At 43.7% G+C, this 22,900-nt stretch overlaps 2 protein-coding genes across 2 annotated transcripts; one reads left to right on the top strand and one right to left on the bottom strand.

Annotated features, from left to right (window-relative positions):
- Positions 1 to 961: 961 nt before the first annotated feature.
- LOC126567778 (phosphatidylinositol phosphatase PTPRQ) lies at positions 962 to 5,657 on the top strand. The gene is made up of 6 exons (XM_050224065.1): positions 962 to 2,650; positions 2,718 to 2,877; positions 2,954 to 3,661; positions 3,736 to 4,910; positions 4,984 to 5,329; positions 5,461 to 5,657. Exons 1-6 carry the CDS (start codon positions 962 to 964, stop codon positions 5,655 to 5,657), a joined length of 4,275 nt encoding a protein of 1,424 aa, XP_050080022.1.
- Positions 5,658 to 6,929: 1,272 nt separating this feature from the next.
- LOC126567938 (tyrosine kinase receptor Cad96Ca) lies at positions 6,930 to 10,132 on the bottom strand. The gene is made up of 4 exons (XM_050224312.1): positions 10,020 to 10,132; positions 7,662 to 9,111; positions 7,499 to 7,604; positions 6,930 to 7,436 (listed from the first exon to the last, which is right to left on the bottom strand). The coding sequence occupies exons 1-4, from the start codon at positions 10,129 to 10,131 to the stop codon at positions 6,930 to 6,932; spliced, it is 2,175 nt and encodes a 724-aa protein (XP_050080269.1). The 5' UTR covers position 10,132.
- Positions 10,133 to 22,900: the final 12,768 nt, after the last annotated feature.

The raw sequence follows: 22,900 nt of genomic DNA, 5'->3' as shown, positions 1-22,900 counted from the left end.
GAGTTCCCATAAATCCTAAACGATAAGCGGCATTGAAAAGCAAGCGCACGGAGGAGGAGGCTCTATTGAATTGTTCCAACTGTCCGATAACGTCGCCGATGAATGATGGATTAATATGGACGGGAATTTTATTGCTATTGGCTCGTTTTGCTAGTTATAAGCAACTCGCTCAACCTGTCAGGCGCACTAGAGTCCGACTTGCCACTTCGGCGCCTTAGATTGTGACGACGAAAAAAAAAACGGGACGAGACAAACTTCAGCTATTATTTCCAATAGATCCGTGCGATACCTTTAAATTGTGATGTCAGTGAGCGAAGGTGTTGAGTCCGTCTGGGTGATGATAGTAGGACTAGTACACAGCACAGCTTGTTCGGAAGGTCTAGGTGGCTGTGTGTGATAACGTAACGTAATGGTGAAGCAATAAGCGTATTTAGTATCGAGTTGTTTTTCTTCAGGACAACAGACCACTGAAGTAGTTACAGGGTATCCCAGCAATTTTTGATACTTTCCTATAGTTTTTTTGCCGCATTACATATCTTTATTCTCGTTCTGATGTTTTTAACGAGTTCTCATATATTTTTTGGCATATCCCAATATATTTTTAGTTTCCATGACTAATTTTTTATTTCATTTTGTTATGCTAGAACTTAGAGTGTATTTCTCGTATAAACGTTTATGAGCACTCTGAGCACACTCTGTTAAGTTGTTAACATAACGTGTTTGGTTATACAATTTAACCAGCTGAACACTAGTTGCGTTATCGTGAATAACGTTTTATAAATTTTGTTTCTCCCTTAGATATGTCAGCATTCTGTAATACCTATGATACGAACTGTACGTAATATTGTACGAAAAATAACGACGAATGACTAAGACTAAGAGTTTTGTCCATCTTAGACATAAACTCTAAACGCGAATAAGCTTTGTGCCCCGTGAAACTGTGCAGTGATGAGCCATAGTAATGCTGAAGTTGATTGTGTATGCTGCATTATTGCTCGGTAGTGGTTCGATCTCGGCGCAAAAACAGAAAGTCCTCGTCCAGGACATTAATAGCATTAACAATGTGGAAAGTGTATTAGGGAAAGATCAAACGGATAGCTTCTACAAATGTCGATCAGAAGCATTGAATATTACTGTGTCAAGATCTCTAGTGAACGTTGCAGAATGGCGCTCGGAGAACAACTTCAACGTGTCCTACGCGATGGTAGTGCATTGGGTAGATCAGGACAGAAGTATGATGAATACACGATTAGAACTGAGCAATTTTAACGACGTTGCCCTTCCGGAGCATGATCACTGTGCCGTTTCATGGCTGAACGTTTACCGGACCGATGCACGCACGTCCGATTGTGTGTTTGGAGTGTGGACACCTCCGAAAATGGAAATAACCCAACTACAGTTGCTGGAAATTGGTAGCAAACGCAGCCCATCGTACTACATAACCTGGGAAGTGGAACGGCAACAATGTGTCTCAGAGTATGAAGTACTGCTGGATGGCACACTTCCCGTACATACGAAGATCGCTTCCGTTCTCTTGCAAGATTTCAAGTTGTACAATCATCGCCTTCAACTCAATGTGATCTACCGGAATGGAAATATTGTGCAACGATTTATCGAGATATTTACCACTCTTCCAACAAACTTGACTACGCCATGCGTCTTTCAATTCTCGATACAGATGCGAGAGGTGGTAAAAAGCGAGCGAAAAGCAAAATTTTATAATCCAACTACCTTCAAGATTGCTCCCGTTGTGGGTGCCGTTCCGAAAGGAACTGTTTGTACCCAGCTTAAGAAGTCAGCAATACCCATCCCGGCAGCTAGCTCCATTGTCTCCAAAGTCCCCGACGCTATTCCACCCAACTGTCCCCTTCGATCAGTGTCTAATGGGGGCGATCTTACCATTAAACCAGGACTAGTCGGACCGGTGCGTAATCTGCGCGCAATTACGGATATAGACCGATGTGTGCTGCTAACGTGGCAACCTCCGATCGATGGGGCATCTTGTGTCAAGGAGTATCTCATCACGTGGTCATCCGAAAGCCGAACAATTGATGCGCCGAAAACGACGTTCAATGTAACGAACCTGGAGCCTTGCCTGTCGTACGAGTTTACGGTGCACGCTATCGATCATAGCAATGATAAGGGAGTACCGACTAGTATTACTGCAACGGTGCGCGAAATTCAACAGTTGTCTGAGGTGACAGAGTTGGAGTTGAACGAGGTAGAGCCACGATCACTGTCCGTCAAGTGGAAACCGCCGGTGAATGGCACGTACTGTGTGGAATCGTACCGTGTGTCTGCATGGTACACCGTACCGGAAACTGGCGAAATGGAGGAAGTCTTCTCCAACACCACAACGGATCAGCACGTTACTTTCGGCGAGGTGATTGCCTGCATGGTGTACAATGTGCAGGTAATACCGATCTCAATCAGCAAGCACGACGGCCTAAACGAGATCGGTACGCTGAAGACGAAGGAACGTATCATCTTCTCCTATCACGTAAAGCCCGTCACGCCGATTGCAATAAATGCGCGAAGTCTGGACCTTTCGACGTCCCTGCACAGCGAAAATAATAACAATTGTCTGTTGGTCAGTGTGCGGTTTAACTGTGCGATAATGAAGGAGAATGAACCGGATCCAGAAACAGAGGTAAAGGGTGTTGCTTTTTTGTGTGTTAGGAACTCTCTGAAGATGATACGCTTCGTGTTCGTTACAGATTGTAAAGGAGTACGTCATTCCGAACTCCAACGCCAGCTTCGAAGGCATAGTGGAACCATTGGTTCCGTACACGATGTACGCATGCAACGTTCAGATTCAGAACATTGCAGGCTGGAGCGATCCTACGGCACCGACCTCCATCCAAACATTAGAAGATGGTACAAACGAATTTCTCGTCTGTAACTTGATGAGGATCGAGCTCGTGCTGACATTGCTCTGTTTCTTTCATTCCAGTGCCCGAAAGCCCGAGTGTGGTGGAACTGGTAGGCGATAATCGTGCGATGAATATAACCTGGAAAGCACCGACGGTAAAGAATGGCGTCGTTGTGCGTTACCGTATACACATCCGGATGGTTGCACCAGAGTATCCGATACCTAACTTTTGCGCTCCGTTGGAAGAGTTCAACGAAACGGTCGATCTGCGGGATGAAGTGAATCCTGACGAGTCCCGGAGCTGGGATGGTTTCGACTTTAAGCACACGGTGGAGAAGCTAAATCCATACACACTGTATATTGTGCAGATAGCGGCTGCAACGGGTGCCGGATTGGGGCCGTACTCGGATCCAGTTGAAGTTATTACTCTGCCGGATGTATCGAACAAAACGGAGAGCTTCCGGATCGATCGGATCCTAGGTCCTGAGCTTAATAAAACATACAAGTCTTCGGTTTGGTTTTCTTGGAGTCTTCCTTGTGGTTTGCATGGAAAGTTGACGCGGTTCTACGGTTATATGCATGGTGTACGTGACCATGATCCGGCGATACCGCATATTATACAGTGGGATGTTAATGTTGATGATAGCGAGATGATAAATGATACGTACAGCTACATCGAGGATCGTCTAAAGCCCGAATACAACTATACTGTTTCGTTGAGCGTGGAAGTCGCAAACGTTTCAGAGCTTAGTCCAGATGTTCAGCTGAAGTTCCAGTCTCCGGCAGGAAGTATGTGTGAAAGGGCGACCAAATTTGATGGTGTAAAAATTTGATACGATTCCGTTATTTTCGTTTTCTTCCAGTACCGACAATCGATCGTACGGAGGAATTCTTCAATGTGGACGTGTTCGAAGCACCCAATCCTACCAACACGGCCCGCATAGTGCTTGGGAATATGACACTAACGTCAGACTTTGGGAGCATACGCTACATGGCACTGCTGATATCGGAGCGACTCTGCCAAAACGATCCAGACCCCGTTACCGATTTCATCAACAGTACCAAAGAGTCGCAATGGCCCGACACTCTGGATTGGTATCATGTAAGCACTATGCCCTGTGTGCAACAGTACCAGACGACGCCAAAGTTTTGGAATCCGATGACACGCATGAGCCGCCAGGAAGGCAAACCGGAACCGATCGAGTACGTCGTGGGGAAGGATATCTGTGACAAAGGGCAGGAATATTGTAACGGACCTCTCAAGCCTGGTACGGAGTATGCACTTATAGTGCGCATCTTCTCCCGTAGTGGGTTTACCGATTCCGAAATGCAAGTCTTTCGTACCGATTCGCTGATAAAGGTCGGACTGATCGTGAGCGCCGTCATTGGCTGTCTGCTGCTCGCGTTCATCGGTGGGTTGGTGATAGTGTGGCGCAAGCAACGGTTGCTACTTCCAGCACAACAAACGGGCCGCTCACCGACCGAGGAACCGTCGGACATTCCGGTGAAAAACTTCCCTGCCCAGTATGACGAGCTGTTTCAATCGAACCGGGAAAAGGTGTCGAAAGAGTTCCAGGCCATCAACTACTTCTCCGATTTTTTGCTCCAGGAGACGGTTAGTTTTCAGAGTGCGCGCGAAAACGAGCGTAAAAATCGGTACATCAACATTTTACCGTTCGATTCGAACCGGGTGCTGCTGGATAGTAATGATGATGATGATGATGATGATGGGGACGGTGTATGTGGCTGTAACGATTACATCAATGCGTCGTTCGTCGAGGGATACAAGTATCAGCGGGAGTACATTGCAACACAGGGTCCGAAGCAGGACACATGTTACGACTTTTGGCGGATGGTGTTGCAGTACGAGATCGAATCGATCGTGATGCTAACGCAACCGATCGATCACGATAAGAACAAGTGCTGTCAGTATTTTCCCCGTTTCGATCAATACATTGACTTTGGCGATATACGCGTAAAGTGCACGCAGGAACTGAACCTATCGCTGTACTACAAGCGTCTGTTTCTAGTTTCGAAAGTAAGTTCAGCTAGAGCAATTTTTAGGCTTTGTTAAGATTGATTTATATTTGACATATTTGAACGCTCCTTAGGGAAACCTAACGAAAGCAGTATTTCATTACCACTTTCTGGACTGGCCCGATCACAGCTGTCCAGCCAGTACGGCAGATCTGATCAAGTTCTCCAAAATTGTTCGTGCCGAGCGGAAAAGCTACGCCATACCGCTCGTGGTGCACTGCAGTGCCGGTGTCGGCCGTACCGGTACCTTTATCGCACTGGACATACTGCTGCAGCGGATGCACCAGGAGAAGAAGATCAACGTGTACGATACGGTGAAGCGATTGCGGCGCCAGCGGGTCAAGATGGTGCAAACGCTCGATCAGTACACGTTCCTTTACCAGTGCTGTCTGGAATGTGTGTCCAAGAGCAATCGAAAAAGTAAGTCAATTTTGAATTAATGTCAGTGCATACATTTTGGGCCTGTATAGAATCGCTTTATTGAGTTCAGACAATTCGTTAATTCGAGCTATCTGTAATTTTTTTATTCCTTTTTTTCTATCGCTACACAGAACCAAAGACAAGCAACGTAGAGGTGATCCGGCGTGATGATAGAGACAAACAGTATCCGGATGTGATCCTGGACGTGGAACAGCAGCAGGTCGCCGTTGGCAATGGAGGGAAGCCATTGTTTAACATAAAGTTTCCAAAGTCGGTCAGTGTCAACGTAAACAGTTTTGTTCCGACCGAAATTGAAAGTGATAAATGAGTTAGACGACGATGCGGGACCAACCTAGAGGTACTTGAGCAGACAGAAACTGTTTTGATTTTGATATTGATTTTATTTTCTTTACAACAAAAATATCGATCTGTGCATGAACTGTGTGTTTGTATAATTTAAAGGGTGATTTATTATTAATAAATTAACCTTTAAATTATTAATTTATTTATTAATAGCATTTTTAGTGGAAAAAATACTACAAGATCGTTCACCGTGGCCTTAGTATTCTGTTCGAAATAAATTTAAATAATATTGTTGTGTGATTAATTTTGCTATCGAAAGTTATGTTATTTATGTGCTTGCATATTCCTTACCTGTTGTAATGGAAATATGAATTGCCTGAAGTTGTTCCACCGAAAATTTGTTCTTGCAAAAAAAATTTGTGATGCGGTCATGCGTGCACTACTGGTGTAAGTCATTGGGAGGATCTCTTTTAGATAATTGAGAAGATTCATCTTTGTCTTTCGTACGGATGTCGGTCCCACACTCCGTTACTGCTTCCCCGCTCCGTCGGAAGAATCGTCGATGGTTGAACTTAAAAAAATGATAACTCTACGACCTTAACGAAGCTGGGGACGTTTGTCGCCTCAACGTGTCGCCTGATTCAAGTAGATCTGACAACGTTGCAAGGAACTGCGCGAGAGTCTGGGATCGGTCATCCTTTTGCGTGATCGGCCCACCAACGTCGGATGCTTAAATCCCATTTTGTTCTCAAGAGTAACTACTGACAAGAAAGTTATTCTTGCTCGTACAAAACACCAGACTATATATTGCAAAAGTTTACACTAATACGGTACGATGATTGCTTTTTTTTTATTCAACTGCATAAATGCTTACAACAAAAACTCGTATCACGCGTGCACGCGCGTATTTTACTCTGCATGAAACAGGAAAAACTGCAGGATGCGGGATAGATTGGCGAATCGACTACGTAATATATATACAGATAGAAATGAATTCTTAAAATCAGGTTACGATGAGTTGCTTACTTACTATGTTGCTACCTAAAAGCAGCGGGACTGTTTTGTTCGTTCGATTGACTTGTCTCTTGCTGCTTCTTATAAGAAACTGTACGAAACAAACCGCACATTACATTACACGACCTTGCTTGCGCAGTTCAGGACCCGATGTCGCAATTCTTATCACAATCCTGAACCTAAGCCTGAACCCATACACTGGGACACAGTTGAAGAATTTGAGTATGAACCGCGATGAGATCGCACTTTTGTCGTTGAGCGAAACTCATCCACTCACTCACTCTCACAGCTTTTCGCCACTCATATTGAGCATATTATAGTAGTTGTGATCGGGAAACCGCTCCAACTCGATGTAATCCGTTTCGGTTTGTAGCAACCGGTCGAGCATGTCGACCACCTCCGGGAAACCGGGCCGCTCGTTTGGATCGTGCGCCCAGCAGTAGAACATAATGTTGTACAGCTCCCGCCGGCAGTGTTCCGGCTTCTCGAGCCGATATCCATCACGCACCTTGCGCATCACGTCCGCTGCCGCAATGCCCGGATAGGGCGTGGAGCCTAACGTGACGATCTCCCACATCAGTATGCCGAAGCTCCAGATGTCGGACTTGACGGTGAAGATATTGTCGTAGAGCGATTCGGTAGCCATCCAGCGGATCGGTAACCGACCTTCGCTCTTCCTTTCGTACACCTTCGACGTGACGATGTCTCGCGCAAAGCCAAAGTCGGCCACCTTGCACGTGTGATCTTCCGTTATGAGAATGTTACGGGCAGCGAGATCGCGGTGAATAATCTGTCGAGAAAGAAACGAGTTGTTAGAGAGGTCGAAAGCTGTTTCGAGTAGTTGCTACTTACTCCACGTGAGGTGAGAAAATCCATGCCACGTGCAACCTGGAACATGAACGACGTGAGATCACCCGATGTAAGGATCTTCGATTTTCCGTGAGTATTTCCATAGTGTCTGTAAAGAGATGTCGTTAATTGTGCTACAAAGCCATTCTACCCTCAGGACTCATACTTCTCTACGCGTGAGTTTCTCAAGAATGTCTGCAGCTTGCCCATGTTGACGTACTCCAGTATGACGAAGATTGGATCCTTCTCCGTACAGCAACCCAGCAACCGTACCACATTGATGTGAGGTTCGAGTGATTTCAACACTTGCAGCTCCGACAGTAAATCGTTCCGTTCCGCCTCGCTAGCGTTTTCCTTCAGTGTCTTCACTGCCGTCACCGAAACACCCTCGTGACCATCTATGTCGGTCGCTTCACAGCGCCAAACCTGCCCGAACGCTCCCTCCCCGAGTATGTTGAACACCTTCAACCGGTGGCGCGGGAATTCCCACCGATCTTTCACGATCGAGCCGTTTGATTCTTCGGACAGCTGGGAGGTAGCCTGCAGATGGCCACCGGCAGACGAGTCCCGCTCCCAGGGCGATGTATAGCGATTGCTAAACGCCATCGGTCCAGTCCAGTGGCTTAGGCCGATCGAGTTACGGCTATCCTCAGCAGTCGAGGTGATGTTGCTACTGGCGTTGCTTTGGTTTGACTTTTTGGCTTTATCGATTTTGTTCTTCTTTTTCAGCGTTTTGCTCAGCGCGCAGAGATACTTGCGGAAGAAGCAGATCGCGATGAGACCCGCAGTGACGAAGATGATCGTGACGGAAATGATGACGGGAAGCAATATTTTCACGGTGTTCGTTTCTTCGTGTGGATGTGCGTGTACCGGAACCGTCGTAGTGATGACTGTCGGTTTGGTGGTGGTACTGCCTGCAGGTACGGTATTCGTTGGATGGGTTGCAGTTGTGTTGACTCTTGGAATTGGAGACAACTTTGTTCCGTTGGGAACTCCGGCACTAGTGTCATCTGTGTCAGTTGGCGGACTGAACTCAGACGCCGTTGTTCCATTTCCAGTATCGGCCGGTCGATCTGGATAGGTTTTGGTCTGTTTGGTAGATGTCGACGAAGGGGTAGTTGTACCAGACACATCCTCACTAATAGTCGGAGGTTTCCTGGTGAACTGTGGCGGCAGTGGTGGTAATGGCAGCTGAGGCCTAGAACTAATCCCCGGTAAATTAATGCCGGGTGGCAATATCTGCCGTATATTGTCGATACTGGGCGTAAACTGAGACCCACGGTTTCTGTACACACCGGTTGCGTTCTTGCTCAGGATGTTTACGTAAATCTCGTTCTTGGAAGTTACACTTCCATCACTGACCGTGACATAGACGAAAAAGTTCTGCCCGGCACGACCTTCGACGCTTCTGTTCAGATACACGAACCCAGTGTGTGGATCGATCTCGAACGGTTGCTCCTGACCGGCGACCAGTGCGTCCAGCCCAAACTCCAGCTTATCGTCCTCGTTGTCTTCCGCCTTGACGCGTGTTATAAGCGTGCCAACGGTGGTGTTTTCCGGTATCCGCCAGTGACGATCCACCACTATTACCGGCGGTGTGTTGAGATCTTGACAATCTGCAAGAGTAGGGATAGATGTTCGAAATGAGTACTGCTACAAACTGCAACATCTTGAGCGTTAAAAATCATCTGATAATGAAGCTACGTACACTTATCATAATACTAGCTTCATTACCCGATAGGAGAATAAATCTCCATCAAGGCCTTGAAGGGAAGGTCTCTCTAGAGAGTAATTAACGAATGACTTCCCCTTCTCATATACGAATAAGCAGGCATACCAAGCGAGAGATGCTGAATAATTTTCAAATTTACTTCCTATCACTCAATATACTTCCGAAGGACCTGTTCGATTGGAATACAGCCTCTCCCGCTTAACAACAATATCTACCGGGTGGGTTCCCACAGTAGAACGCAGAAGGCACACGAGTCTCAATAATAATCGGCAAGTGTCAGGGTCGCTGAGTGAGCTAAAATTATAGCTTACGAGCAAAGTATATTCACCGCCGTATCAAAGCCGCTCTTTCCAGTACTACTACCACGAGGATGAACGGAACTGGACGGTGGTGAATAATGAACATGAAGGCCTCCACGAGCACTGTGGAGCACTAGCAGCACTAGCTTGAAGTTGACTGACAGGACCAAGTTGCGAACCGCGAATTGAAGGACTCGGATATAAACAAAACATTTTGTTGTCTTGACCGTCGGGCGATTGACGGGTCTGAAGTCTGGTCGCATTCAAACAGGGTGCGCAAAACCGGTTGGACCGCTTTCAGAGCGTGCACGCGCAAATGTTGGTTTGAATGCGCACCTGGGGTGACCACTTTCATTTTAGCTGAACGCGCGTATACACTCGCTTTCTATCTCGATTGGATGATGTACAATCTCATCTCCTGCGATTGCGATCAACTTCGCGAAGCAGCATATAAACGCCATCGTTCGATTGTTTTGGATGAAGATGATCTTACCTGCACCGGGATACTGCAGCACGATCGTCATCCATGCAAACACCAACAGACAATGGCGCACGTAGATCAAACCGGCTGACGTCATGCGTCCGAGCCGCTTTGACGCCATCATTCTGAAGCTCCAGCAGGAACACCTTGTACCTGGATAGTTCCCTGGGATGCGTTGTCAGTCACGCCGTCATTTAGTGTTGCGGCTAGTCGTTAGTACTATCCGCGAACAGTTTTGAGTTACAAGATTCAAATTTGTCGGCTAATTTACTGGTGACTTTCTTCTTTCGTTCTCCAACCACTGGCACTTACTTTCTCACCCCTGCTTCCGCCACTGTGCGGAAGTGGCAGGAGGAAGGAACCGAAGATATACAGCGGGTGTATGTGTGTGGTTTCGAAGTTCCTTGTCTATCCGTTTTGGGGCGATCTGTGTGCCTTCACGCTTTACGTAACTATCACAAAACTTGTCACAGCGACGATTATCTGGTGCCGTTCGGTTTCACTTTCGGTTACATAGTCGTTGGCCGGGCTCGGCGACATTTTCGATCAAACGCAGTTTCCGTGGCCTTTTTGCGAGAGATAGGGTCGATCCCAGAAAGCACTCCCCTATGGTATAACACACGTATTGCACTTATTGCATGTATCAATTGATACGTTTTGCATGCACACAGCACAAAGATCGTTTTCAAGCACTTGCACCACTAACAGCACTTAGATTTGAAGTTGATAGCGTCACATTTTATCACGTTAGTTTTGGAGTCAGCTTAATGGCAGTTCACTGTTTGCTGGTGGAGCATACTAAAGGGAGAACAAAACAAAAAATGATGAGAATATCCTTGATCAGTTTATTCGTTTATTCAACTGACGTAAATACTTAGAGCGAATCAACCGGGTGAAGCTGTATCTTAGTTTTAAATAATTCTGTAGATGTCTTAAACAAAACGTTAGCTAATGGCTCACCGAACTGATCAACATTTTGTCAAGCTAAGGATTTACTCAAGTCTTAGTCCCTGATTTACCCTATGTTGGATGAACAGTCCTGAAGTCGCAGAGCATGTGTTCAAATAAAAAGCACGAAGTAAACATCCCCAAAAATGATACAGTTGTAACTTTCAAAGAGAATCGGCAGTATCACAGTACAAAGTGACACGAACCGTGTCGAAAGACTGACTTGATTCTTCTTTTTTTTATCTGCGTTAATCGAGGAGTATCGAAGAAGTTCTTAATTATACAGTGCATTCAACTGTTCGTGCTTCAGTATGTTTTTGATGCTAGTAGTCGATTCACCACCATCTGTAGTCGTCTAGAAAGTTAGCTTTTCGTAGTAGGACGTCTCGTCTATCTCTCTGACATAGACTAATCTGATGAAACATGACGAAACTACGTGGTATCTGCGAGTCTAGTAAGCCATTCGATGGCCGGCATGATTTTAGAAGGTCGTGTAGCCAAAAACAAGTTGTCGAAGAAGAAAAAGAAGTCACCACCAATTAGTTAAAAAGAGAATTGCTATGCTGCGCTAAATCTGATGCGAAAAACTTATCAATCGAACCTCTCGAATATTTAAAAAAATATTTGGTTTCTCTGATTAGCCCTGATGACTGTTTTCCTTGTTCAGCTTTCCCTGAGAGCCAGTGATTTCAAACATTTTCTTTCCCCAGTTTAGTGCCACAATAGCCTGCAACTGTTTCGAAAGTAAATCAAATGATAAACTTCATCGAGTAAGACGATTATGTTTCGATCATTTTTTTACCAATCACCACCAACCCAAACCCCAATGATTCATTGTTTTTTCTTTATTTCTGACTCCCCGGACCCTTGGCGTACAATGAAGAAGTTGAGCGGGATAGCCTTTTATGCTTTCACGAACACACTCACTTCGTTGTGCACTGATTCCGCTTTTCACTTATTGTACAGCCGGGCGGGATTTTGCGTTTCATTTTTTTAAATTGAAAATCTATATTTTTCTCAATTGCAGACAAAAGCACGAAAACAGCAAATGGAAAAATGAAAATCAAAATGGGCCAAACAGAATAGAAAACACGGAAAGACAAGCAAATTATCTGTTGATAGAAGTGCAATGCTTTCCCTCCGAAAAATTAAACGAAATCAAAAGAAACGGCCATCCAAATGGAGTTTTCTCTTTCACTGACCCTGAGGCAATCCTGAGGTGATCCTTGCACATATCTCACACCCCTTTGCCATCGGCAGCCCCTTTTGCAATGTGTTCTTTTTGCACAATGATTTTCTCCACGACCTTTCATTCGCATCCGCTTCTTCATCTCCCGCTTCTTAACCGGTCGACTGGGGTGCAGGAAAACTTCGGTCCTCGGTGGTGAAAGACTTCGACTGGTTGTGTCGAGTTTCCGGGCAAAATTTGCCTTCGCCACGCGGTTTGCAGAAAGAAAGGTGCATCCAACCGGTGGGTGGTGGCAGTAAAGGGGGGGGGGGGATGGGTATGATGGGCGTGGAGGGGGATGAAGACGCAATGTTGCACATTCCTCTCCTTTCCTTTCGAGGTGCGTTTTATTTTCCTTCTTTTCTTACAGGTCTTGTGTCCCACAGCGGCGCTCCGTCACCAACATTTCACCGTTAACGATTTCTCTTTTTTTTTCCTTCCTACTGCGCGACCAACTGCTCTTTCTTTTACTGCAGTTGTTTTTATCTTCTTTGGCTTTCCTCTTTCTCTCTTTCCTGCTCTGTTTTTTGCTCTTTCTATCTCTCCCAATGGGGTGTTGTTGGGTGTTGCGCGCACACTCACACACACACACGCTCTCTACTATTTCTTTTTGTTTTCTCCAACTTTTACGATCGTTTTTTTTTTTCGCTTTTCACTCACAATCACTCGCGCGCGACTTTCCTATTTCCGCCAAACATAGATGTTTTTTTTTGCATTGCGTTCGTCACTGTTCCGTCGGTTTGGGTGATTGTGCGTGTTGTTTTATTTAATTTTTTCAATTTTATTAAATCACTCTCTTGCCATGTCGTCGATCGATCGATGTATCGGCGATCGGATCGGTTTTCCACAATTAAATTTTCTTTTTTTGCTACTATTTTCACATCACTATCACTGGCTTGCTTTTAATTGCTTATTATTATTCCCTTCTAGGTGAGGGAATTCTTTCGATGGAGTTTCGCGTCCATCTCCCACCATCACACCCCAATTAGCACAAATCACTCGACACAGCAATACAGCTTGCCATTGATCATTGCTCTCTCACTATTGTTTTGCGCAGCTAACAGGCCATCGTGTAGCACACGATACGATCAACACACGCACACTCAATTCCTTCCCTAGTCACGTTCTTAAACATCCCCCCACTTTTACACGTGCCCAAAAACGAGATGGATGGGAAGAGAAGCTTTTTTTTTTTTGTTACATCCCAACGATCGATTGTGTTATTAGACGAGAGACGCAAAACCATTCACGGGAACCGTGCGGAGAAATATTGGTAAGCACAAAACAGTCACGAACCCTCGGTTAAAACGGCAAAACGGCGGCCCGTCACGGGAAGCGGCCAACTGGGAAATGAAACCGACCCGTAGTTGCGTACGAACGCGAACACGAGAAGTAGTCGCGAAGTGCGCCACTGTTACGGTGGTGTGTGTGAAAGCAACCCCTTACAGCTTTTTTTTCTGCTCACGCTCTCTCACAAGACTCTCGGTGCATTTAGGGGTGAAAAATTGAGTAGTGTTGGAGGGTTGGGGTTGGGATTTCACTTAAAAAATGTTACTATAGAATACCCTGTTCTTTAATGCTTTTTCATGTTAAAAAATCCTTTGAATTGATACTAAAACTAACCGAAGGAGGGATTAAAAAAGCTATTCTCTCGCCTTATTTTGCTTTCTCGCAGCGCGCAGAAAATCGAACGTAAACACATCGCTTACGCACACGACACATTTCAGCTTAAGTATGGGAAGGTTCAACACACACTCACATCAAACCAGCATCCCCATCAGCTCACGCAGCTCACCAATATCACCGATTCAGGTCTTATGCTCTTCCCGGTCAGACAAATCGAAAGTTGATAGGCTCGCAAGGCACGCAGAACGCAGGCTTCGCTGGCCACTTGCATATGCTTGCTGCCCTTCATCCTGGTACGCTTCCTCCCGGTCACAGCTGGTCACATGGGCCTGCCGGTGAGTAGTGAGGATCAGCTGCTTTTGCTTTCGTTTTGTTTTCCCCTAAGAAAACGATCGCGACGACCGTAAAATTGCTGATGATATGTATGGGACCGAACACTCCCGGTTTTTCGATTGGGCAACACCTGATGGGAGTTGGGAGGACATTCAAATGAGAACACTTTCATAATATCAACATCGTGTTTTTTTCTCTCGATGGAATGATTCATAATTTTACTGTATTTTTATATGCATGGGATGATGAAATTGGTTGATTCTGGTTTTTTTTCGTCATAATGCGGTTGCTTGAGTTCATTTAGAAGTGCTTGGGGTTTAGAGGAGTGCTATAGCTTCTATTTTTTATATTTATTATTTAATTTACTTCATCTTACAATTTGTTTTTTTTTAAAATCTAAAATAAGAATAGTTTTCGATTTTATAAATGTTAAATAAAACAACAATTTTATGTTTTATTCCACTTAAAAACATCAATCCAAAAATCCAATTTTAACCCTACCCATTTTTGGTAAGCCGACCAGATTGGAATATTAATTGGTTCTGCAGACCGGATTCTCCAAAACACAAAGCGAACCACGGCACAGCACATTGATGCCTCATGCTAAAAATATCCAACTCGGGTTCGTCGTCTATACGCTCGTTGAAGTTCCTTGTTTCATAGGCCCGGTTTTAGTGGTTATTTGCTGCTGCTGCTGCTGCTGATGCTGTTTGTGTGAGCCCCAAGCTGATCTTCTCATGATCACGCTGGTAACGAAACCTCAACGTGTTACCAATCATTGCTCAAGGTCGTTCCGGGGATGAGGTCTTTCCAGGGAAACGGTTTTATGAATCTGATCGTGTTGAAGCACGGTTGGAGCTGACAAGCTGATGCTGTGCACTAGTTATGTGTTAGTATGAGCATTCAAGCACATCCGGCAATGTTGTGCCTGTAAGTGTGTACGTGTGTGTAAGTTCCAATAATAAAAGCATAATACCAGCTTGGTTAACTAAAAGGGCTACGTGGGATTTCCAAAACTCCATTCAAGCTGGTTGGCTCATTGTTGTGCTAGCATGTTTCGCTACACGCTTGAATGTGTGACATGAAGAGTGAAGCATACACGCACGCACGCACCCAAGCAAACGTTTTGGCTTTTGGTTTAGTTTCCACGGGTTTTACCGCTTACCGTGACCCCTGTCTTGGGGTTTAAGCTACACCGGGAAGGGTGGCAGCAGGGAGGGATGGAGGGAGTAATAATAAAATCAAGCACATACATACACCACCAACCCATCCGTTTAGGGTGGGTGGGTTTGTTTAAATTCAATAAAAGCTTCTACCGTTACATTGTACTGAAGTTCAAGCGTCCAGCACTTAGAGCAGACGATAAATTTATTATTGCTTGATAATCTTTCGGGTTTTGCTCTTCTTTTTTGCTAGAAGACGAAAAACCAAAAATTAACACACGTAAGGGTGTTACCGTTCTTTTAGCGGGTTCGTAACGGTTCTTTATTTCAACTCGCTAAAGATCAATGTCTCGTTTAGGGGGTACAACACTCGGAAGCAGCGCAATGGAGAATGGCGAAAGTCTGGTTTGATGTAAATATGTTCTTATTTTGTTGGCACAGCACATGATAATGGTGATGGGTCAATAGTGATAAAAATTAAGGGTGCGATGTAGCGCCAGAAATGCAAAAGAAATTGAAGTCAATAGTCGATAAGAACTTTAAGCCTTTGAAGGAATGATCATTCACTTCTGAAAGCAATTAATAAACAAACAGCAGTGAGGACTGAGTATCTCACTATTCGCAAAAAGAGATGTCTAAAACTATGTCTGACTTGGTTAATGGTGAAGTGGAACTTTTTGATTCTTAATTATGCACTTACTTACTTACACTTGTTGTAGTGTTCTTTTAGTATTTAATACTTTATTACAGGTTCTTCTGCGAGAAGTACAAGAGCGTAATGTTAAGATGTTTTATAGTTCATAACTCGTGAAAGTATGCAATATGCAAAGTTACTTAACTCGTATTCCTCACTCAGATTCCCTGTCTCCTAGACAATGCTATCTCTTATAAATTAATTTATGAAATTGAATTTTGAGATTACGTTTCACATATTTTAAAAATGAAATATTCATTTGGGAAATTGTTGTACCTTTGCTGGCTTAATGGTAGAATTTAGTTTTAGTAAACCACGTACTTTTATTACGCCTTTGTGTATTACTCCACGGTGTCTCAAACCGTTACCTTCGTACAAACGTCTGCAAAGGAAGTAGCTCAATTGTTTCACGTACGCGTCTGTGGCTTCCCTTTTCCGGTGTTGTGTGTGTGTTGCTTTTTGTTATTAAGAAAGTAGGTTCCAGCCTATCGTCAGTTTAAATACAGACGGTAGCCGGGACAAGTGCTTCGACACAATGCGGTGCGTGCGATATTCAACTTAAACTGTCTCTTTAACCATCGAAAATGGTTCGATTGACACTTATCTACTTCTACAGCTCGATTGGCTCGATGTCTTTTACTGAGTGGTAATTAATCGAAGCTTTCACTTTCTTTGCGTTGAATAAAACTCCTTCGCTCATCAATTCTGTCTGCCCACAGCGAAAAGATAAATGAAAAGGAATTTCAACATTATGCAACTCACATCGGCGATTGGTGAAGAAGGAAGGAGGCGGTATTGGGTACTAATGTGGCAAATTTTTATGCAAAAAAAGTCCCAATTTCTCTCCGTCGCGTTGGTTCACACTGACGTCAGCACGACGGATTACGCTGCGGACCGTGCGCATGTGTGTGAGTGTATGTGTTGGTTTGGCTCAGATTTTTAACCCAACAGCAACGCCACACGATTACATAAAGCTGCAAGAGAGCCCTACACCAATTGCTTGCCAGCCAATGTGCGAGGAGGATGTTTTTAATGGCGTGAACTTTAGTTGCGGCCAAGGTGGCACCGGGTAGATCCGGGTGGATCGGGTTTTGCGCTGGTGCACTGCGGTGGGTTTTATTTTAAGACGACGCTCTCGTTTAGCGTGCACAAGCGCAGTGCAAGCAGCGAACGATTTCATAATGCGCTCGAAGCATAACGGAACTCGTTGGTTTGCATTTGCGACACGCAAGCAAAGTTTGACTGATTCGTTGTGAAGGTCTCAAAACGTCGAGAGAGGATTGTTACGGATCTAATAAGTGAAGATGTAAATGATGTTATGAGGTGTGAGATTTTCAAAAATTGATTTTCCATTTGATTTAAGGGGTTAGATTTTATTGTAAGGGATTTGATTATATAAAACTTATATTATATATAAGATCATATGGGGGCGGACCAGCGGTGTAGGTGACAGCGGCGCCGGTCTTCAAACGGCAAGACCGGGGTTCAAATCCCATCCGGACCGTTCCCCCGCAGTGAGGGCTGACTAACCAACTACGTGGTATCGGAGAGTCTACTAAGCCACTTTCGATGGCCAGCATGACCATGGAGCGTTAAGCCAAGAAGAAGAAGGAAAATTTAAAAAAAAAAACAAAAATTAAATAAAATTAACTGATAATTATTTTTTAACAATCATTGCGATATTTTTTAAGCAACTTGGTAAAACATTTTAAATGATTTTTTTTTCATTTTGTATTTTTTAATAAATATTGCTTTTTATAGTTTAGGAACTACATTAATTTAAATAAAATGTGATTGATTTGAAATGTGATAATTTTTAGCGATATTTTGAACAACATTGGTTTAAAAAACCCATCTTTTGGTAGAAATATCATTCCACCACTCACCCTGTAATCGTGAATACAAATACGCCTAAATGTATGCAATATCCGTTCATCGAAACGTCATTCAAATTATTTCACCACCCTTTTTTTATTCACCACACCGTAGCATTCACCCGAGGTGTTGCTGCTTCATCCGCCCCATTATTTCCACCTCATTTTCAAAAAGGGCGTGAAAATTCCTTCACGCCTAACCACCACCCGATTTGCTGTTCGCATTTTCACTACAGCGTGTTTTCGTTGCGCTTCTCTCTGTTGGCGTTTTCCTTTAAATCTTTCCTGTTCATTTTCACCATCAACAGTAGGGCAGCGGTGTTTTGGACTGCAGCAACGTATAACCGTATTTCGAAACCGAAACACACATTTGCATGCGTTTTGCTTCTCCCGCCGATCCGGGCCGTCGATCAGACAAGGCTGGGCGTCGATCGGACCAAAGAGATGCTTCCGCGTGTGCAACGTTACGATTCATCCCTAATCGGTTCGATACGGGTAAGCAGGATTACGAGTGCGCGTGTGTGTGAGCGATGGCTTGCACACATGGTCGGGCCATGAAATCGAGCGCGTTGATTTGGATTCGTTTCGGGGCGGGTTTGCACGTGGTTTTGGGTTGTGTGTTGGGAGTTTATTTTTTTTGCAGCTCGCTTATTTAAAGCTCAAGTTATACGATCAACCATTGCACAATACATCATTGCAGTGAAGGTTTTTTCGTTCATTTGACCGATTTTGCCTGTGTAATTACGCAAACGTGTGACGCATGGTTTGTTCTGGGGCTTTGATAAATTTCCATGAAAAGCTGGTGCGAATGCGAAGTGACTTAACATTTGTGTATTGAGAAGTAATATTGAAGAAGTGTACTTATACCAAAACGAAGTTATTCCAAACGGAGTAAGTTATAAATTTTAAACACTAAAATTAAGGGAGATCTTCACATAGTATTCTCAGTTTCTTTAGACATATTTTTCTCCCCTAGCTGAATAATTGTTTTTTTTTTTTGAGTTGCTTGACCGTATTACTAATCTTATTAACATCATCACTCATCGAAATCTCGAAAATGGCGAGTGCATTGGCGTCCTCCGTCAGCATAGTCCAAGACTCGTAACCGTGGAGGACTACCGGATGTATCAAGGTGCGATAAATCGTACATTTCGTGTGTTGTTGGAGTCTTCTGGAGTTTGCTGCGACAATGCGATTTCGCTGCTTCGACATTGTTGTCCAAAGTTACGATCTTACCAAGGAAGCAGAACTTCTCTACCACCTCAAGATCGTCGCTATCAACTGATACTCTGCTTCCGAGACGGGCTCCATCACGGTCAGAGCCTCACGGCCAGAGAACATGAATGTAAGAGACAAAAAAAAATCCTTAAAAAGGGTTCGTCGCTTATCGGCGAACTGTGGTCATTTGTTTTTAATTGAACAATTAATTTAATGTAATAGCGATGCAAGGGCAGCAGACAAAAGAAACAAACTAAAAGCAATTGCCTTATGAATTTTGGAAGCCTTTGTGCGATCGTATCGTATCGACAACCGAGCCGTACCGCGAAAGTAATGTTTTCTTCGCTCCTAACTAAATAAAATACCCTCAAGAAATGTTATCCTGTCGATACAATCAACGGCTTTGAGAACATTGCTTCCTTTCAACGATACAAGATTACCGATAACACGACCAAGCTTGACCGATCAGCCTTTTTTTTAGCTGTGCGTTTGTAGAATGATCCCATACAGCAGCTCCTTCGCGAGTATCGGGTTGTGTATGATGGAAATTTAATTAAATATAATTGAATCTCCCTGTGTGTTTGCTCCACCAGCACACGCTCCACACGAGCAATGATCGATGCCACCGAATTGCACAAACTAACATCAGACACACACACACACCGAGAGACAGAAAAAATGGAGGAACAAAATGCAAATGCATTCTTTCTTGCATGCGTGTCTCAGTTTCGGTGCCAGAAGTAAAAAATCCATCACGAACACCCGGGAGGTCGACACGGTTTAAAAAAAAAACGAAAAAAGCTAAAGTAAAACTCGATCACCACCGTTTGTATCCTCCCATCCCGTCGATCGTGAGTAATCACTTTCGAAAGCAATTTATTATTGTTATTATCGAAACTGTTAACATGCTGTTTATCGCATTTTCACCGAACGCATCCGTACAGACCGGTTTCGATGGCGCACGTTCCTTCTTGTTTTTGAATTTTGTTTTTTTTTTGTTTGCTGGTGACAAAGATTTTATTTTTCCCCTTTTTTTTGCGACAAGGTCTCTGACCTGACTTCCCAAAATTCTTTTCCTTTAAAAAGGAGTTCGTTTTTGTTGTTGTTGCTTTTTTTTTGTTGAGCAAACAATTCAAACACGGCCCACACCCACCGATCAGAGGCCACCGCCCCACCACCAGCCCCCATCATGATGTCTTTATTTTTGGATTTGCCAAAGGAAAATTACATAAATACTGCCGGACGGTAAACGGTTGTGCGTGCGGGAATGCGGGACAGAAATCCTGGCGAAAACGGAGCGAAACAAAACTGGGGAGCTTCTGGTGTCTGACTGGACCAGTGCTGTCCTGCTGGTGCAACGTTCTGGAATCGCTTTTTAAACGCTTGTACCGATCGCAGCGTGAAAATGATGCGCTCGGAGTGTTGGGGTTGTAGTAGTTATTGTCCAAGGGGTCATTTGACTTTGGGAGTGCACGAGTACACCCATGGGGGCCACCATAAATCATTTCAGCGTCTCGGGAGGTTTTGTTTTAGTTCAATAGTGCGTGCCATCCAGCAGGGGTGAAAACTGGCCCATCGGTGCTGATTATTTTGAAATCAAGCGTAATTGTTGGGGAGAGTGCGTGCTTGTAATTGCATTCAATTGTGATGGGTCGTTTAATCTGTTGATATAAGAAATTTGTACTGGAAGGATGCATTTACCCTTTCTTAATTAAACTGTTCAACATAGATCCGTCCGTTTAAACACTGTATAATCGTGAAGAAATGCTGAGTTTCAATAACTTTAGATAATACTAGTTTGAGATTTCTTTACAACTATTACATTTATGTAAACAATTAATTTCTTTGAAATAACTGTTATGTTACATGGAGGAATTTAACATGTGCCACAAACATTCTTAAAATGTGTGCAAAAATATAAAAAGATGTTCAAAACGTGAACTTTATTTTTATTATTTATTTAAAGATTTAAGTAATTTTATGATTCAAACGTTAATGTCACAGGCATTATGCCATATACAAGTAAGAAGGTCGCATGATTTATTAAATTACTTTGAACAAAAGCATTGCTCAAACGCATAAAAGTCTTAAGTAAGAGTTCGTCGTTTATACGAACAGTGAAGTCATTTGTTCTTTATTCGCTAAACTATTTTTTTAAATAATACGAAATAATAGAAATATATAGAACGAAGCGTAGTGTCAGTTCGAATGTCGATAAAAATACAACATATAGCTATGTCGAGATATGTCGTTGATTGTCGACCAGTAGGGTCATGGTCATGAATGGTTAGAAGATGATTGCATAAGGTCCCCCGATGGAGGTTTGAAATTAAAATTCGAATTCTTATTGCCATCAGCCTCGTATTCTGTGTGATTGTCAGACATAAACGATCGATCCTGTCCCGGGCAACAGACTTAGTTGGATGTTCTAACATTGTTTCCCTGGAAAATGAAGAAGTGTCCCTAGAAAACAGTTTCTCACGACAAGATTGTCAAAACTTGTATTAAACGGAAATGAGATAATACTTGAATCCTCGTCTACGCACATCCAATATTCATTCCAAGCTTGAGTTTGCCATCGCTTTTGCCTTTTTTTTTTGTATCGGTTAAAAGATTTCCCGCACCCTAGGACATCATTTCCCACCAAGCAATTAGTCACCGATCAGCACGTAATTAGTCAAACCTTTTTTTTTTTGCACGATAAAAGCAAGAAAATCGCTTTATCCAAGTCAATTTCTCTATTCAAGAACCGCCCAACCAATTTGCCTATCCCGCAAACTGCAAACAGACGGCATTCGTATTTCCGAAGACGACAAAAATACAACATTCCAGACGAAGGTGAAGTTCAGCCTCGTTGGAATAACAAATCAGGGAACCAACGGTTACGGTGAGAGCGAAAGGGGAGTGCTTAACGTTCTGCACGAGGTAGACAGAACGCATCTCCAGCCCTGCGCCCAGATGAAGCTTCAACGAGCCAAAGAAGGGTTGGGTCGATCGAGAGCCAGAAACATCACAAAACGACGACGACCAAGACGACATCGAGACGCGGTTGCCGATTGCGTGGGACTCGGGTACATAATTATAAATTTATCTCTAATTGTAGTCTGGAAGTAGTGTAGTAGTGATGCGTGTATGCAAGCGTCTTGCGAGCGCTTTTCCTTTCGCGAATGCAGACTGACGAATGGAAAAAAAATTTGTATCGCCAAGACGATACAAAAGTGCATCGATTGCACAGACCCAAAGCATCATGGGTTTGCTGGGTTTTTTTTCAGCTTTGAACACCGTTTCGGTTAGGTCCTTTTTTTGTTGGAGAGAATTTATAAAAAAACATTCCCTCGAAAGAGGAAGATGTTGTCGGGTTTGGGTGGTGAAGGTGGAAATCGGTACGATAAAACGCTCACATCGCTCTTCTTATTAAACGAATGATAAATGAAGCTGCCTTTTGCTGAAGAGAAGCGAGCAGCCACAAGAAGAGAATGGTGCAGGATTCTTTTTTTTTGTCCCTTTTTCCATTTTTTGCACGACAAAAAGGTGACACTGAGGAAGATGTTTTATGCGCTCGTTAATGGGTGGATAAAAACAAATAAATTGAACATTATTACTCATCCGGTCTGGCTCCTTCGGTGCTGGTAAGCGTGCTCCGTACCGAACTGTTTTGCTTTCTTCCTTATGGTAACTCTTACTTTCTGCTTTGGTTTTGGCTCTTGTTGGTATGGGATGATACCAAATTGTTTGTTTAAAATTTTAATTTTTAATTATAACATTAGTTACAAAATAAATTTCAATAAAAATTAGATCTTTGTCAAAAC

The sequence above is a fragment of the Anopheles maculipalpis genome, chromosome 2RL (assembly GCF_943734695.1).
Source record: "Anopheles maculipalpis chromosome 2RL, idAnoMacuDA_375_x, whole genome shotgun sequence".
In the NCBI taxonomy this organism is placed as follows: Eukaryota; Metazoa; Arthropoda; class Insecta; order Diptera; family Culicidae; genus Anopheles; species Anopheles maculipalpis.
The sequence above is the reverse complement of the archived record's forward strand: the minus strand, read 5'-3'. Positions and strand labels throughout refer to the sequence as shown.

What these genes read in the sequence shown, in the direction of transcription:
- LOC126567778 (XM_050224065.1), top strand. Translation starts at nt 962, where the DNA reads ATGCTGAAGTTGATTGTGTATGCTGCATTATTGCTCGGTAGTGGTTCG. An exon ending in GTTCCAGTCTCCGGCAGGAA is followed by an intron (nt 3,662 to 3,735) that starts GTATGTGTGAAA and finishes GTTTTCTTCCAG; the next exon opens with TACCGACAATCGATCGTACG. An exon ending in GTCCAAGAGCAATCGAAAAA is followed by an intron (nt 5,330 to 5,460) that starts GTAAGTCAATTT and finishes ATCGCTACACAG; the next exon opens with AACCAAAGACAAGCAACGTA.
- LOC126567938 (XM_050224312.1), bottom strand. Translation starts at nt 10,131, where the DNA reads ATGATGGCGTCAAAGCGGCTCGGACGCATGACGTCAGCCGGTTTGATC. An exon ending in GCTGCAGTATCCCGGTGCAG is followed by an intron (nt 9,112 to 10,019) that starts GTAAGATCATCT and finishes CTACTCTTGCAG; the next exon opens with ATTGTCAAGATCTCAACACA. An exon ending in ATTTTCTCACCTCACGTGGA is followed by an intron (nt 7,437 to 7,498) that starts GTAAGTAGCAAC and finishes CTTTCTCGACAG; the next exon opens with ATTATTCACCGCGATCTCGC.